Here is an 18,015-nt window from a genome sequence, read left to right as displayed (position 1 = left end):
TTTCCACTGGAAGGCTCGAGTGCGTCAGGTTGGACTTGTGGACATCTTTGATTGCCCTGTGGGAGGTGCTGCCAAGGCCTCATCGTCTGCAAACCAGGGCAAAAAGTAAGGAGCAGAGTTTGCAACAGAAAATAGTACAACCTGAAAGGTGGGACAGAGTAGAAGGGAAAGACAAAAGGATGAGAGAATAAAAAGAAAACAGAGAAAAAGAAATGGAAAGGAGGTGGAGGTTGTAATGCTGTGAAGCTTAAGAATCAAGAAGGGATCGTAGTTCGAGAACGTGGTAGTGAGATGGTTAGAAAGCCTCAACGAGTCCGTATTAGGAAGGAGCTTTTGCAGCATTGTGTGACCCATATCCCTCTCTTTATGACTGAGGAGTTGAAGAAAAGAGAAAAAGTGGGGAGGAGAGCAAATTTTGTCTGTCTGGGGGCAAAACTGGGGGACTATCGGCTACAAGATCCTTTCCAAAGGTAACATAATCTCTGAATTATAAGCCATAGATATATTATTAAGATTCCTTGTTTGGTTAAGATAGGTTGCTGTGGTCTGTGTGACTTCTGTGAAAGTCACCTTGTAACAGATGATGTGAATGTATTTGATTTTCTCAGTTCTCAGACACTAGGATCATAATGCCCTGTAGTTTTAAGTAGCTTATATAGTATGAAGGCTTTTTCAAAAGTTGACCAGTCCTTAGGTATGTTTTGGAACTAATGCTGGAAGTAAGAACCTCAGCTAGAACCCGGTCCTAGAGGTTCTGGTCTTCCTTTGGGTGGTTCCTCAGCTGGCTCGTTGTTAAAATCTATTATATCTGTTTCCTTGGTGTCCAGGTTTTCCATTAAATACAGCATATCAGGAGAGGCTCGAGAGCCAGCCACAATGTTGATTCCACTGGTCTCTGAAGATGTTTCTGTGTCAGGTAAGAGAATGGGCTCAGGGCTCATGGGATCTGGGCAGAGGTCCACTGGGGAGGTGTAGTTGGACTCCAGGAACCCCGGGAGGCTCCACCTTTTCAAGAACTTGTCATCATTAGGGTCTTTCCCAGAGACAAATGTGGGGACATTTCTTTCATCTTTGGCAGAACTAGTCTGGGGACTGGGGTCCCTCGGAGGTGTCCTTTTCTCTGAGGGGCAAGGAATCAATCCCACGGGGACTTTCTGTTGTCCAGTCCCGCTTGGCTCCACCCCAGTAAACTCTGCACTCTGGATGGAGGCCATGGAGCCATCGGACGCAGGCACTGATGCCTCGGCCACTGTGATCAGTACCTCAGGCACCTGCGGCATTTTGGTGGGGGAGACCCTCACACTGGACTGTGGACTCAGGCTTTGCAAAGTGCTCGTCCGGCTGGTCTCCCTGATGGTGGACAGCTCCCCCAGGCTGGAGTACATCTTGATGCTCCCCTCTGGGGAGCAGGTCTGGTTCGGGGTGCCTGGGACACGGTGGTAGCTTCTGGAGGGCACATCCAACAGATCCCTGGCTGGGCTGACATCACCGCTTGGGGGAAAGAACATGGAGCTGTCACTGGCCTGCCGGCTGTAGCTTCTTCTCTGGGGGCTGGAGGGGTGTTCGTGGGCGCTCAGGAATCTCTTGACTCTCCTAATCATGGAATGGCGGTGGCCGTGCTTCTCGTAATTCCACAGCCAGTCCTCGCCAGGGAAGTCGGATCCGGACAGTCTGAAACATATAACGACACAATGCAGGCAACTCGGCTTTGGGACCCCAACCCTCTGGGAGGTGTCTCAGAATTAAGGAGAGTCTGGAATGTTTGCATTCCAGATCTGGAAATGGAGGGGATTTTAACCTGAGAGAGTCTAGCAGAGATTCTCAGAACTTTTGGTCCCAGGACCTTTTTAAACTCTGAAGCACTATTGAATACCCCAAAGAGATTTGTTTATGTGGGTTATGGCTATTGCTATTTACTGCATCAGAAATAACTGAGGAATATAAAAAATAAAACCCACACATACAAGAATGTGCAAGCACGCATTCCATTAACTGTTAAGTGATGACATCATCACGTAGCATGGAGCCTCTGGAAAATTCCACTGCACACTCAGGAAAGAATGAGAGTGAAAAAGGTAAATAACATTTTAGTGTTGTTAGAAAAATAGTTTTGACCTTAAGGACTTGGGTCTTGTGGGGAGATCCTAGTTTTTAGGGATTCCCAGCACTTCCCAGACCATTCTTTTGAAAATCACTAATTTAGAGATCTGAACATTAATCAAAAAAAGGATACAATGTGGGGCACCTGAGTGGCTCAGTGGGTTAAGCCGCTGCCTTCGGCTCAGGTCATGATCTCAGAGTCCTGGGATCGAGTCCCGCATCGGGCTCTCTGCTCAGCAGGGAGCCTGCTTCCCCCTCTCTGCCTGCCTCTCCATCTACTTGTGATTTCTCTCTGTCAAATAAATAAATAAAATCTTTAAAAAAAAAAAAAAAGGATACAATGTGCATTCCTTCAGCCTTTTTACAAGTGAACTAAGGCCATGAACTAACGTGCGTGAACCCCCCAAAACAATGGATCATAGCTAAATGCAAGATCCTGCAAAACACAGCTGACATTTACATTTATTTAAGTACCTCCTTTCATTAATTCACTTAATTACCATGTTCATTGTGTGAGCTGGTACTATTATGATTCTCACTTAACAGATGAAGAAACTGAGGCCCAGAGAGATTCCTGAGGGCTATGTAGCCTGTGGGAGCAGAACTCAAATCCGACTTCAAAGCCTTTGTTCTTAATCCCTTTATTATATAGAGTCTGCTTCAGGGGGGTCAAGTGTTAAGGTAGGCCTGGGAGTGGCCGGGGGCGATGTAGATTAATGAGTAAAACAGTCCTTGCCCACAGGTAATTTGTTACCATCCCTGGTCTGCTCACCGAGGGTTAAGAAAGAAGTAATGTGAACACTGTGGCAAGAGCACAGCCACAGAGGAGGGGTGGTGTGTGGCGTGTGGCCTGGCCATGCGGCCGGGCTCTGAGCAGCTGAAGTTTGATTGATTGGGTAATGTTGCATTTTCAACATTTGGGATGTAAAACAAATAACCCTATCCTTTTGAATCTTCTCCTTCAAGGCTGAAATAAAATGGGTAATTGGGATAGGAGTGAAAACTATGCAGTAGTTAGGCCAAGTCCGGCCTCCCCGTACATGGTGCACATACGGTCTTACTGAGGTTCAAAGTTAATCCTCAGCCTGAAACCACACATGCTCGCACTGGCTCTGGGAGCACCCATGCTCCGCTGGCACGGTCCAGGACTCGTGAGGCTATCCGTGTGACTGTCGGTGGGGACGAGATGCCTGCACAAGGCCAGGTGCACTTTCTGTGACCCAGAGGGTAAAGTTGGAGCAGCACAAAACGGGTGTAACCTGAAAGGGCACAGTGAGCAGCAGAGAGAACGTCGTCGCTCCGTGTTTATGAATAAAAGATGGCTGAGTGAGATGATTAACCAGCTGAATGTCCTGGGACGGCGTCCGGTTACAACCTCGTGCTGTTCTTCTAAAGCCCCAGCAGGGCTCTTGGCTACCGGATAGCCTCTGCCCCCCCCCCCCCCCCCCCCCCCCCCCCCGCCCCCGGGGCTGTGCCTGGCTCCGATTCTCTTACACACGGACTCCAGAAACGCAGACTCATGCCTCAGCGGCCTGGCCGCCCTCCTCTCCTTGGATTTCCTGAGGTCAGATCTGCAGTCACACTTCAGGAGGGCACTTGGTTACACAGGGCACCCAAGGAGGGACAGTGCGATCCTTCACTAAAATGACCACGCTGGGAATCTGAGGCGGAGCTGGCGGGCTCCCTCAATAGGGTGAGCCTCTGTCCTCCATTTGGGGTCTTTACTTTTTATTGGGGACTTTTCTTCATTGAGTCCTCCTGAACCACACAATCCTGTAAGAACGATAGTATCTTCCAAGAAACCCGGCTGTACCATCAGTACTTCAAAACTTTGTAAGCCCTAAAAGGACACAATTTTCTAATGATGCACTGATGTGAGGGACATGTATATTCAATGGGGGCAAGAGGATTAAGGCCCTGTGTCACCAGTTAGAGAAAAACAGAGCGGCTGCAAGGCGCAGACTGCAAAAGGGCAATGCTCTTGTTCTATTAGTACTGATTCATCAACTGACACCGGGCAGGGCTGCCCATGAGATCCCTCTGCACCTTCTTGCCTCAGGAGACTGGTGTGGACGCATGAGATTTATCCGCTTACCCGACTCAATCTATGTGAGCACTGGTTATGAATAAATTGGGTGCACAAGTACTGTATCACATCATTTAAAAGGCAGGAGAAGCTTGTATATAAATAGCTACATTTGAAGGTCAAGTAAGCTTTCAAGCTGGCTTTGACATCAAGTAGGAATCGAATGGGCAGAGAAGGGACTGAGCATTCCAAGTGGAAGAAATGACTTGAGCAAATGAGACAGGAGAAACTCTAGGGTGTTTATGAGGAATGGGAGATACCTGAGTTGTGTCAAGAGCAGAAGAGTGTCAGGCAGACAGCTGAGAAGATAGCCTTGGACTGTGGTATGGAGTCTCACATACTAGGTTGAGGGATTTGGACCTGACCGCAGAGGTGGGTGGTTCTGGACTGTCTTTGTGGATGGAGGGCATGAGTAGCCATTTGCTGTTTGGTTGTAGTGTGTGAGCTGGAAAACTACATGGAAAGCAACACTGATGAGTATGGTCATCCAGAAATGCTTTGGATGAGAAACATGACACAGGAACTTTCCATGCTGTTAGTCTGGAGGACCCAATAGGGGGTCCTTGGAGGAACACTTGGCAGCCAGGATCTGGGTAACTGATGTGGTGAAGGAGGCCTTCCTGGTGTTTATGTTCAGTCCAGAACATAAACTGAGACTCCCTAGCAGGTGTACCTAACGACCTTTCCTCCAAGTGTTTCCATGTGTGAATGTCTCCTTTCTCCCACAGTCATGGTTCCCAATATGATGGCAGAAACCATGGTCTGAGAACAAAAGGGTTTAAAGCTTTGAGTACACGGAATGGAAAACATTAAAGGTTTTTCATTTCTCAGTTGGGGAGGCTTGGATGTACCTTTTAGGTCCTTTTAGACTTTTAGACTTTCTTCTCCTCCTTATTTGGTTTTTGAAGTGTCCCTTTTGTATAAACGTTAGTACAATCCTGAGGCCCAAATATAACACCACTTAAAAATGCCTCAAAACAGTGATAGCGGAAACATTATATTGCTTTACATTAGAGAAGGTCAGCTGAAAAAAGTCTTAAGTTCTGGAATTTGCTTGGAGTTAGATAGGCAGGTAATTAGAGCTCAGAGGACATTCATGGAAAGTGCCATGCAGCCATTAGTGTCCAGAAGATGGAATTTGAGTATTGCCTCTGTGGTGAGGAAAATGATTTATTTCAGGAGCTTACAGAGCCAGGATTTCTGCCGCCTGGGCTGACTGTAACCAGCTGTGTGACCTGAGGAGAGCCACTTAACCTTTCTGTGACTCAACATCTTACTCGATAAACTAGGACAACAGTACTTTGTCTACATGCCTCACAGGCTGTTGGGAGTTCAAAAGGAGCAATAGATGTGGAAAAGCTTTGATGAGTAGACGACATGAAAAGGACTCTGTCAGTGACTGGCAGACTGTCAGAGGCAACTTCCAAGTCATCGCTGACTTCTCGCACCTGGTTGGAGGAGAGGATAGTGTCTGCCCAAAGGTTACTCCCTTTTCTCCTCCCAGAGTATATTTTACAAGTGTTACTACACCTTAGAGCTGCCAACTGACAATGAACATCTTAGAAGGGAGGACGCTGACAGTCATTTCATGGTTTAGACGAGGGCACTGAAAGAATGGAGAGGAAGCATGGGGACAGGAGAAACTAGGTTCCTCTGGAGAAGGAAGATGGGGCTGATCAGGTGGTTTTCGTGCCACTGGCAGACGTGGCCCAATCCGGCAGTAAATACCGACTACGCAATGTAAATCATCAATACGGAAGAAATGATATTAAGGAAGGTCGTGCCAAGTACTGGGCTCTTTTCGAAGGGGTGGAGAAGAGGAAGTGGGGGACAGAGACTAGGTTCTGTTAAGCCAGTCAGGCTAGTTGGAGCTAGCCGAGCCAAGGAGGGAGAACATGCACTATTTCTACAGGTCACACTGGCGCCAGGATTGGATGTGTTCTTATTTCAATCTCAGCTGTTAAAAAAGATCAACAATCCACATTTTCAAGATATCTGTTGAACACCCACAACACCATCAGCCCCACAGTCTCCCTTTCCAGTGACAGATATCTGAGGGTCTGAGCAGCAGTGATTTAATTAAGGGCTCTTGAGAAGCTGCTTGAGCTGGTCAGGGCGCTGAAGAACACTGGTCACCTCCTGTTGCCATAATAAGAGGCAGGGGACAGGACTGCTGGAGATGGCGGCGACTTTCAGAATTCTTGGGCTGTGTCTGATATGGCAAGACCAAAACAGCTCTAATGACTTGAGAGGTTTAGTGCATTTTTTTTTTGGAGCAAACTTTTTTTTGGAGCAAACTTTTTACAAACCTTTCTCACGTGAATGATAGGTAAATATAGAGCTTCAAAAGATTGAAGGGTAAAAGTAGATGATGCTTGCCTTTTTTAGTCTGGGCCACGTTTTTTTTTTTTTTTTTAAATCAGCCCCCAGATTTATTAATATATAACTGACATAGAATATTCTGAAGTTTAATGTGTATGATGTGATGATTTGATACACGTGTGTATTGTGGAATGTTTGCCACAAAAAGGTTAGCCAACATCATCCCCTCACATGGTCGCCATTTTTTTTTCTTGTTGCATCACATTTTAAGTGGTATTTTGACAACTTAAATTCAATTAATTTAGGTCATTTTAACAGAGTTTTAATAAAGAATTTAGGAAACTCATATTTAATATGATGAGTTCTACTTCTCACATCAGATTTATTGTGTTCAAATTGCTGGTGTTACTCAAAGTCAGGCAGCTGCCTTGGAGGGAGATGATAATTTGCCTGAAAATCTATCAGAGCAGCAGGAGCACATGTGGAGGAGCATTTATTCACAGCAAAGCAAAATGCACTTTTCAAACCCATTAGAGGTGAAGGTTGTTATTTATAACCTTCTGCACTGCAGAATCTTGTCAAAGCGGTAGCCCAGGATTTATGAGATGGGAAAGGTAACTCTCATTCTGTGCTGGGAGGTGTGGGGAAAATCCACTGTGAGGAAAATCCAGCAGATAGAAGGCTGCATTCAACCAGCATTCCCCCTACTCCCTTGCTGGAGGCCAATTTCTAGCAGTGGCACATCACGGGAGGTTTGCTGAGCCCAGTGAGATGCACGCGGAGCTGGCAACCTTCCCTCTACCTTTCTCTTGCCTCCTTGCTAGTTTGAACCAAAGATTATGGCAAATCTGGCAAAAGAACAGGCATATCTAGCCTTCTGTTACCACTCTGGTTATGCTCACTTGGCCTCCATGGAGTGACACAAAAATAAATTGTGGTCCAACATGGGGGTTCACTTATGGTCCCCCACATTTCCACACCATTGTAGTCTACAAGAGTTTTTCTAGAAACAGAAATTAAGTCATCTATACCTCTTATATCTTTAAAAAGGTGAAAACTGAGTGCCAATGGTGAAGCCATGTTGGCATATGGAAGAATCGCTGAGAAAGTTCTAAAATTACCAACTTAATGCCATCTCCTTGGGAGGTTCCGTCTCTCCACCCTTTCTGGTACATTAAGTGAAAATCAATGTTCCAAGAATACCTTTTTGTTGAAGTTAGTGATTTAGAAATTGAGATATTTTGGGTGGTTTATAACCAAGCATGCAATAGTATACATCAGCCTGTGTATTTTTTTTATAAAGCTAAAATATTTTAATATAGTTAGCTAAGAGAGGATTACTGCCCAAAACACCCATCTAGAAGTATATTTAACACAATCTAATAATTTGCTTGTTAAATACAGATTTTGGTATGATAGAGCTACTATCATTAAGAATACATCTGACTGTACCGTGCAATCCTAATGCTTTGTGCACATTAAATATATATGTATAATTGCAAAAAAGTAATTATATTATCTCTACATATTCGCAGAACCTTTGGAATAAAGAGAGATAAGTAAATTAGTCAATAAATGTTCAATAAACCCCTCAGCTCCCAACGAGAAGAAACTTACAAACGTGTATATTTCTCCTCTTTTCTTAGTGCATCTCAAAATGACTTCATAGACACATTCCTTGAGATCACTCTAAAAGCGAGGAAGTGGTGACATATTTGGATCCTGGCTAGAAGCCCAATAAAGCAGTGTTCTTTAAATGGTGCTGCAGCCAGAGGTTCAAGGTTCCCAGGCTGAGAGCAGGTGTCTACATCAGCAGGACACTGAGAGCGAGCACAGCCCCATGTGTACACACTTGTGTGATCCATTTCATAAGCAGCTAAAGTCCCTCTTCTCCAGGATTGGGAATCCTTCAGCTGTTATGGATAGATGTTTCAGTTGGGTTTTTTGAAGGCCTTGAAGGGATTGCTCCTTCTTTACTCTTGGTGGTTTTGATTTTTAAGACAGGATTAAAGGGAGTTATGAGACTTCAGGTCTTTCATTTCCTCAGAGACTTATAAATTTGCACTAATGATAATTCCAATGCTTAAAAAAGAATAAGGATTTTGGAATGACTAATGGTGCTATAATATGAAAAGCCTTCTACCTCTAACTAGCTGTGGTAGGCTAGGCCTGGCTCTTACTTTTATTTTCTTTTTTTAAAGAAATTTATTTTCAGTAATGCTGGCTTAAGTTTAAGCATCCTAGGTTTTGTTTTGATAAAGTTTGGTTTCTTAGACGTAAGTGTTTAGTAGCACTCAGAGAAGACCCATTTGCATTTTTGGGGTTTGGGTTGTGTTTTCTTCATGGGGGTCTTATGGACGACTCTTCTTAACGACCGTTTGCGGGTGTTCTTTTTATCTTGGTTAATAATGTCACCACGGTAAGGACAATGACAAACGCATTAATTAAAATGGCAGCCCTGCAATATATACTTTAAATATCTTATAGCTTTATATGTCAACTATACTTCAGTAAAGTTGAAATTAAAAAAAAAACAAAACCCTGTTACTTCAAATATACTAAGATTCCTTGCTATTTTTTACTCATCTTGGCTTGGAATTTACCCTTTGCTGGATCCCCGTATTCCTATCCTCTGTGCTAGCTCCTAATTTGTTCCTAAAATGCACCTTACACTCCTCAGCTCCAAGGAGCTTTGTCTGACTCACCGGGCTTGGTGAGCATTTCTTGATTGCCGTGTTTACCACGTTGTATTATAACCAGTCTCCTCCTCGTTGTGTCTGTGAGCTTCAGAGGTATTTGTTTTGCTTTGGTTTTCGTTTTTTGCCTCTGCCAGGCATTTGGCATAAAACCTACCATATACCAGACCGTGAAAGTGTATTTTGCCTGGAATAAATGGACGCCTTTGTTGTGTATGCAAAGATACAAGGAAAAACACCATATTTTAAGTTTGTACTTGAGATAAAAAACGGGGGACAACTTGTTTTATTTCACTAATGTACATTGGGTAAATGTGTAGAAAATAGGGCAATATTTTGAACATGTTCCTGAATATAGAGGAGAGAGGAATTGTCTCTAAGGAATTTCCTTTTTATGTGGAAATGAACAACGTGCCAAATATGAAGGACAACATGATGCAGAGTAATTTCTCAGGTTGCCCCTGGATAGCACTTTTGCTCAGTTATGGAAGGGCATTGCCTTGATTTTTAGAATTTCTGGGTCATGGGAATTGTGCTCATAAGCATGAAATATTGATATGAAAAGATAAGAGGACTTTTATTTCTGAGTTAAATCTGCTGGGAACATATATCCTCAATAGAATAAGAAAATAAAAAACTTACTCATCCAGGGAAGGATTTTATATGCACATTAAGCTGCAAACACTTGTCTGAAATGTTTGCAACTATACTATTTTGTCCCCTGGTCTTGATTCTCATGCAAAAGGCTCACTGGGTCATCATCATCAATAAAATCACCTGGGCTACAATAATCCTTACTTTTACCTTTGCTTTTCCCTGAGCTTCAGTCAGATGGCTCTATTGGTATTGGCATTGTATTCGGTGAGTGAACAATGCAATGCTTAGGGAATCATCTTTTGTAATTTTAGAGGACATCTATTGCTTTTCTTAGCCTAGCAAACCATTCACCCTTTCCTGGTAATACCACCCTAATTTTCGTAAGACATCCACTCCATATGGTTGGGTACGGCTGACCACATCCCTTGGTCCAAAGATGGACATGTGAACCAGCCTTGTCTAATCAAAACATCATGTCTCCCCATTGATAGTGATTGGTTCAAGAATGGGCGTGTTAGCCAAGTCCAGCCAACGAATTCGGTACTTTAGTTTGAAGAGTTGGAGAACAGGTGTACTCTCTCTATAGGGTTTGCTGAGAAGTTAGGTCATAGGCCTAAAGCTTCTGGCTGCCATCTTGCAATTTTGCATCAGGAGGGGTGAGCCTGCCTGAAACCTGAGTCAGTGGAGAGAAAAGTGGGAACAGAGAGACAGGGCAATAGTGAGTGCTGGTGACATTCTCTGAGTCTCTGGATCCAGCCATGCTCAAAGTGAGGCTAGTCTCTAGATGTGACTCAAGAAAACCCTTTTTTGCTTATAGTTAGCTGGACTTGGTTTCCCATCACAGGCAACCAGAAACAACTTAGACAAGTTGCACGGTCCTTAGACAAGAGCACAGTCCTGGAAGGAATCAACAGTGATGGATCAAAGAGGGCATTTCTGTGAATTCTCCAAAAGCCTGCATTCTTGTAGTTACGTTCCTGGGTTGTGAGGATCCCCTGGAATGGTCCCCATTCATGCAGAGAATCAAGACCAATTGAGCTTTTACCTAATTGTTTCTTTGACTAATTGGTGCTAGAGGAGTCCGGTTAAATGCCTCCCTTAATAGATTCTGGCCTTTGCCTGAGCCTGTTCCCATCATGCTAGCAAACAGCCTGTCTTAATTGCAGGAATGCTCTCTGACAGCTAAAAACTTAGCTGCATTCTTAAATATCATATCTCCTAGTTTTCTCTGAAGCATTTTATTTTCTGTTCTACATTTCCCAGAACTAGTTTAATACAAATAATAGCTTAGACTTGTTTAATCTTTCTGTGCCTCACTTTGACATCCACAAATAAGAGATTCACACAGGTCGATACTGACAATGTTCCGTGGTCATATCTAGAGTGTTTTTATGTTTACAATCTCATTTAATCTTCTCAATAATTGTTTGGGGTATTTTCTTTGAGGTCTTGTAAATCCTTAATTCTGAGTTTCTATATTTAGAAATAGGGGAAATATATATTTTAATGCTTTCTAAGGAACATGGACATTCACATGAGAATGTAAAATTATGACCATTGGGATGAATGTGCAGATCAAGATAAAAATCTTGAGACCAAAAAAAAAATCATTTTAACCATCCTGCACAAACAACTTATTGGACCACAGCAATGGAGCCCAAGGGCCAAAAACCATCACTGCGACTGATTCTCTGACCCTATCAAATGTGCTGGTTTCTTTTCTTTATAAGTTAGATCTTTGAACACTTTGTATTCATCAGTGATGGGAATGGAGGGAAATGTTAAAGCCTACTGAGTTGTCCAAAAACAAACTCACAGGAAAACAACTATTATTTTTCCAAAACTGAGAAGGATTTCAAAGTCCATGAAACTGTCCCTGCAGAATGAGTGACAAAATGCTGAGAAGTGAAAACCACAGGGAATGACTCTTCATGGAGCCTGAGCAGCCCGCTGGGGGAGGATTGAACACCCAGGCTGGAGGAAGCCCTGGGCAGGAGAGTCTGGGCCTCAGCAGGCCTTCTAGAAGCAGAGGAAAGTCTAGCCTGGAACCTTCTCTAAGGTGTGCTTTGAGGACAACAAGGCAATTCTCCTGGCTCCTAAATCATCTCATTATTTGCCACAATTCCTAAAATTCTCCTTTTTCATCTTTCCCTTTGGATCTTAGAAGGCTTTCAGCCTCAGTGGCTCCTTTAGGGGAGGGATGCCACAAACTATCATTTGTTAGGATTAAGAGACATTTGGCCCAGGGTAAAGCCTTGTAGGAATAGGGCTGTAGGAATAGGGTGGAAACTAGATATCCTGATGGTAGGGAAAGAGGAGGACTGAACATGGTGGGGGAGAAGACAGAAGGTCCCAGGTGGCAACGACAGGACACGAACTCGCCTCACAAATCTGAGAGCTGGCCTTAAAGAAAGGCAAACACAGTTTTGCCCAAAGTTATAAGAAAAAGCCTACAAAAGTTTTTGTCTTCTCTACAATTTTTTAGAGGGGTTCTTCTTATTTTTCTAAATTTGTCCATAGTCTTCTCTTTAAGTTACTTGGAAACTGTGGCATCTGCTTTCAGCAAATATACTTAAACTTCCCCCACATTCACACATTTCTCCAAAATCATATACATTATCAGATTTAATAAAATTATTCAAGAACTGTGCATGATTTAGTTCAGGTCTCAGCCCATTTATTTAAAGCTAAGTACAGAGGGACAGATTGTTAAGTTAAAACCGTAGAACAGAGACTGACTTGTCAACATAGTTGAGTTAAAATCCTAGAGAAAACTTTTGATAAAACTTATCACATTCCTTAAGATTTGCTTGCTCCATGTAGTCTAATGCAGTGCCTGCACATGGTATATGCTTAGTTAATACTTGTTACAAACAAACACATTTAATTATGATAGTCATAATTAAATGACTATATAATTGAATGATTAAACTACTTTTCAAATTGGAAGGGGGAAAAAAAGAAGATGGTTTCATAACTATTGGAAATTTTTCTGTGGTATAAAAACAAGGTGAAGTGCAAATTGCCCCCAATTACACACACATCACATTTAAACCAGAAACTAGAGTCTCTTTACTCTCAGACTTCCTTGGGCATGTTAATTATATCTGAAAATTTGAAAAGGCTACTCCTCTAAGATATTAATAGTTGAGAATTGTCATGAAAGTAAATTCAAGATTAGGACATAAAAAATCAGAACAGTGCCATATTGTATTTTCCAAATATTGATGATTTAAAAAAGTACACTTACCCCATTTCGACAGTTGACCCCAGAAATGAGGGTATGCAGTAGTCTGCAGCTGCCAGTGTATAGGGCGGTCGAGCAGCAGAATCGTCCCAGTAAATGTCCTTCTTCATCTTAGGTAAGCTCATGTGCATCTCATCCACAGCTAAAAGAGAGACCTAAAATCATTGTTTTATTGTTAGAGTAATTCGGATATGAGTTGTGTAATCAAAGAGAGTAAGTTCTAGTGGGTGGATGGGATTTGCAGGAGGATAGAACAGTCTGAAAGAGTAAATATACAAATGTCTGTCATTTATATTTGCTGTAACCAAGGCTGCTTCACAGTTGTGCATGTTGTTCACTGCACAAGAGCACTTGACCTTGGCAATGGGGGTTAAGTGGGGCTATAAAACTGCCCAGACTTGGTTTATCAAGCCATAAGCCCAGAATGGAGCCAGCAACGTTTTACCTGGAGGCAGGAGAGACACCTTTTTCTTCTTTGTTCAGAGTTACCATGTTGTCTAATGGCTATCCTGACAGCAAACTCATAGTTCCAGACATTACAGGAAGTTGAAGATTCTCAATATCCCATTCTGTTGATTCCATAAACATAGTTACACTTGATATCATTTCTTATGCATCCTGATTTTTTTGTTTGTTTGTTTGGAAAAGTATATCAGCAAATCTCCACAGCCTGGGGCCATATAGTGCTTTCTCTTCTTGACTTTGACACACTGAGGCATGAATAAATTATTAATCTTCTGCAAATCCAATTCTTCCAAAGAGCGAGTGGCCTAACTGTTATGCTTCCTCCCTGACAGACTGACAGTGTGATTGTTGGAGGAGGTCACAGAGAAGATTTAATCTCTGTTGACCTGAAAGCTGAACCCAGGCAATCACCCCCACCCCTTCCCTGTTCACTGGAATGTACATTCTGCCTACTGTTCTCACAATGGAACCATGTCAAGGACATAGCCTTGAGAGAGCACCCTGTTGTTGAGACCATCTTGACTGAAAGTAGGGCTGAACACAGTTAAGGGCTCTGTATAAACTTGGAAGATTTTGGCAGGTGGACATGGAAATCTACCTATCTTGTGGCTACCCAAGCCAAGCCTGGTCTGTCAGTCCCCTTGTTTAGTCAGCCTGCCACCTACCAATCTGGAGTGGCCTGGCTTCCCTTCCTCTGTGCTGGGCCTCCACGTTCAGGCCAGTTTGTGAACTAACAGTGATCTACGATGAAACACTTGAACTGTTTAAGAGCTGCTTGAAGCAAGCAGACAAATTGAAATTCTTTTCTCAGCCTGTGAGGGAGACAATGGTCTGACGACAGTCCTATTAGAAAGGAAAATTCTCTCATACTGGTGCTTCCTGAAAAACCTCTCTGGAATATGCTGTGGGGTCAGGGTCCTGGGGCCCATTTGGTTTTGTTCAGTTAGATTTGAGACACAGGTTGTTGTGGCCCACATGCCCAGTGCCCTGCTGGGTGGTCATCTGACCACAGGCTCCTACATCACATGCATTCGGGAACTCACCTCCCACCAGATCATGTCTGGCTGTCATTTTATGTCCCTGCTCCCCCCACTTGGATGGCAACACAGAACAGATGAAAGAATGGATGAAAATATTGCTCTGCAGAAAGATGGAAGAGGCTCTGTAAAGCTAATAAAGAAACTTACAAAGAAAATTGGCTTGAACTTCTACTTAAAAGGGACTAATCTTTACTGCAACAGAGACCCAGGACCTGTGAGGTTCCAGAAGGACGTGAGACAACATACTGAAAAGCCAAACCTCTTTCATCTGTGGCTAAAGCTCTGAAGCTCAGGGGCCCGAATTCCGAGTCTGTTCAGATTTGAAACACCATAAGGGATTCATTATTAATGTTTGTACAAGAAAGAGAAGCTCCTCTAACCTGCAAGTTTCTGTCAATGCACCAGTTGGTTTCAAAATCATCATCATCTTCTCCAAATGGGTTGATAAGCTGCTCAGCTACCTGCAGTGGAGAACACAGAGCAAGGCCATCATGATGCCTGTGAAGACTAAGAAGGCAGGCTGAGGGTGATGGAGATGACGCCCTTTGCCACTTCCATGATATGAAGCCCAGAGGGGAGTGGGTCATTCCACCGACACTGATATTTATCCGCAAGTGAGACTTGACTCTCAGACCACAAATGAGGCACCTGGATGGGCTTGCTCTCTAGTGGTTCTGTCTGTCTATTCAGCTGGGGACAGTGCAGACCCTCCCCAAGAGAAGCTGTGTACTGTCTAGAAGCCCAGTGATTGATGCTCAGGGGCAGATCTAGCCAGTGAATGTTGAAGGAGCACTTCACTCTGCCGGGCACCTGTGGGGCTATGTAGCCTGTGAGCTGAAGAAATTTATAAGGGCCCAGGTGATGAGACCAAAATTTAACCATGGGGAAGATAAAACAGCAAAGATTTAAAACACAATTAAAGAAAATAATACAAGGAGTTTCCACAATTATTGGACATAACAGCTAAATGAATGAGTCAGAGAGCTAGCGAGTCATAAAGTTGGAATTTGACTCCCTTTGTTTTATTCTAAAGGGTTTTCTGGTACCTGGTCAGTTTCCCACTGGGAAAAGTATAGGTAGCTCCTTATCGCATTTTTTTCCACATATTTTCTAATAGTTGATGGATATGAAATGATCTTACTGTGTTCCAGAATTGGAGAGCCTTGATGAGAGATTTATATGCCAAATATGTCTCGCCTCCTTTTTAAATAATCCCTTTGAGGAGTGACTGGGCGGCTCAATTGGTTAAGCATCGACTCTTGGTTTCATCTCAGGTCATGATCTTGGGGTTGTGAGATCGAGTCCCATAGGGGGCTCTGCGCTCAGCAAAGTCTGCCTAGGATTCTCTCTCCCTGTCTTTCTGTTCCTAGCCCTGCTTGTATTCTCCCTGTCTCCCTCAAATAAATAAATTTAAAAAATAATATCTTTGATTTTTATTATCAAGATTGTGTGTGTGTAGGTATGTGCGAGAGAGAGACAGAGACAGGTTGGGGGGTAGAGAGATTTTACATTGGGCTTAGATGGGAAAAAACAAGGGTAAAAAATAAAGGCACCATTGATTAGTTGAGTTTCTATATTCTCAGACTATTTGGTAGAAAATTTACCTACTTAATTTTTAGGATGTAAGTCTAACCATTAACCACTTAGAACAGCTGTTTTCAGCCTTGGGTGAAGATCGAAATAACCTGAGGAGCTTTAAAGGCACTTGATGCCTGGGTGCCTCCCTCGATTCTGACTTAACGGGTGCGAGGTTGTGCTGAGTTCTCTGTACTGGGTGAAGCTCCAGGAGGTTTAAGTGCGTGGCTGAAGTCGAGAACCACTGACTTGGAGATGCATCTCCCTTGCTGTAAGTGACGAAACTGGGCAGGGCCTGTGCCCCGAATCAGTCAGCCTCACAGCAATATTCCTGTCAAAGTCCCTCACTGCACCTTCCAGGGGCAATCCACTCTTTCTGGCCCGAGGTTGTACCAGGTCACTGGATGGGCCTTAAAAATATTTTCGTTACATCCAGAATTTCACTTTTATGGGATCATTCCTGTATATAATATTAGAGTTTACATTTACCTACCCAAATGATATTATGTTTCTGGATTGACTATCTCAAGAAATAGCTTTTAGTTTCCTTAGAAGCTCTCTTTCCAGCAAATAACTGAGTAATATACTATTTATAAGGTTAAGATGAGGTGGGTTTTTTTTTTTTTGTTTTTTTTTTTTTACATTTTGAAAAGATTTATAAAGATTAGGATGGGCAAAATAAAACAGCTGCTTAGAAAGTGAGATCTTTCCATCTAATCCATTGGGTGGGAAAGCAGTTCTCTCCTTTTAGGGCTGTCTATGTCCTAAAGGAGCTAAGACTGTATTTTCATATTTTGCCTTTAAAAGTATTTTATAAAGGAGCAGAATGCTAATATTTTAGAGAGCATTTCATGGGTGCCTGGGTGGCTCAGTGGGTTAAAGCCTCTGCCTTCGGCTCAGGTCATGGTCTCAGGGTCCTGGGATCAAGCCCTGCATCAGGCTCTCTGCTCAGCAGGGAGCCTGCTTCCTCCTCTCTCCCTGCCTGCCTCTCTGCCTACTTGTAATCTCTGTCTATCAAATAAATAAATAAAATCTTTAAAAAAATATTTTAGAGAGCATTTCAGAAGGCAGGAACTGTTAACAGTTGCGTGCAGGCTGGGCAAACACCACATGGACACAAAGCAAGGAACTCAGGGGACAGGACAATAAAAGATCAGAACAATCCAGTATTTGGGCCAGCCTGGTGATTTTCTCTCTATAAAACCAGAGTCTTCTTTTTTCTCTAATGGGAGAAGAGAGCTGTTAGTTTCTCTTGCTCTTTCTCTGTCTTAAATGGGTAAAAATAATTAAGGATCAGTGTCACTCAGCTGAAAATGTTTTGCCAATTATTAAGGACATGCCTTTACTTCTTGAAATGCCAATATATTTATTTTTCCTGATTAACGATTCAAGCCAATCAAAGCAAAGGCACTGGAGGGGAAAACCTTGCCACAGCCTGGAAGGCTGCTTTAGTGCACCCAAGGTGTGGCTGGCTGCAAGGTCAGCATTGGACATTTCATTTTATTCAAGTCATCTTCAGACTGTCATTAGATTTCAATTACCTTAATGGAGCCGTTGTCTTTGTGTGTATGGATACTACTTCTCTTGCCTCAGGCTGTGGTGTTTTTGCAGGCATCCAGGACAGGCTGAGGGGCAGATGTGGGGTGGAGGGTGCTGAGGGAGGGGGTGGAGGGCACTGAGGGGTGAGGACAAACTCAATTCTGCACTGATGGTGGGACAAGTCCTTCTCAGGACTCTGGCCTGTTTTTAATTTCCTGGCAAACCAAATGACATCATAAATCCTGCTATTTCTGGTTTTGATTCTGATGAATCCTTTTCTGAGGCTCAGTTCTAGTTGTGGAAATGGGATGCCTTTAATGTGGGACAGCTAGTAGGATTTCAGGGAGT

At 43.2% G+C, this 18,015-nt stretch overlaps 1 protein-coding gene across 1 annotated transcript in view; it reads right to left on the bottom strand.

Moving 5' to 3' along the window:
- Positions 1-728: 728 nt before the first annotated feature.
- The window catches only part of BEST3 (bestrophin 3), a 34,438-nt gene continuing 17,151 nt past the window's right edge, over positions 729-18,015 (bottom strand). The window contains exons 7-9 of the mRNA XM_059404462.1: positions 14,934-15,014; positions 13,052-13,203; positions 729-1,671 (exon numbers count right to left, since the gene is read on the bottom strand). Of these exons, the coding sequence (XP_059260445.1) occupies positions 729-1,671; positions 13,052-13,203; positions 14,934-15,014 (1,176 nt within the window). The remainder of the gene's footprint in view (positions 1,672-13,051; positions 13,204-14,933; positions 15,015-18,015) is intronic.

This window comes from Mustela nigripes, chromosome 6 (genome assembly GCF_022355385.1).
Source record: "Mustela nigripes isolate SB6536 chromosome 6, MUSNIG.SB6536, whole genome shotgun sequence".
NCBI classification, from domain to species: domain Eukaryota; kingdom Metazoa; phylum Chordata; class Mammalia; order Carnivora; family Mustelidae; genus Mustela; species Mustela nigripes.
Note: the sequence above shows the minus strand (reverse complement) of the source record. Positions and strands in the feature narration are given on the sequence as shown.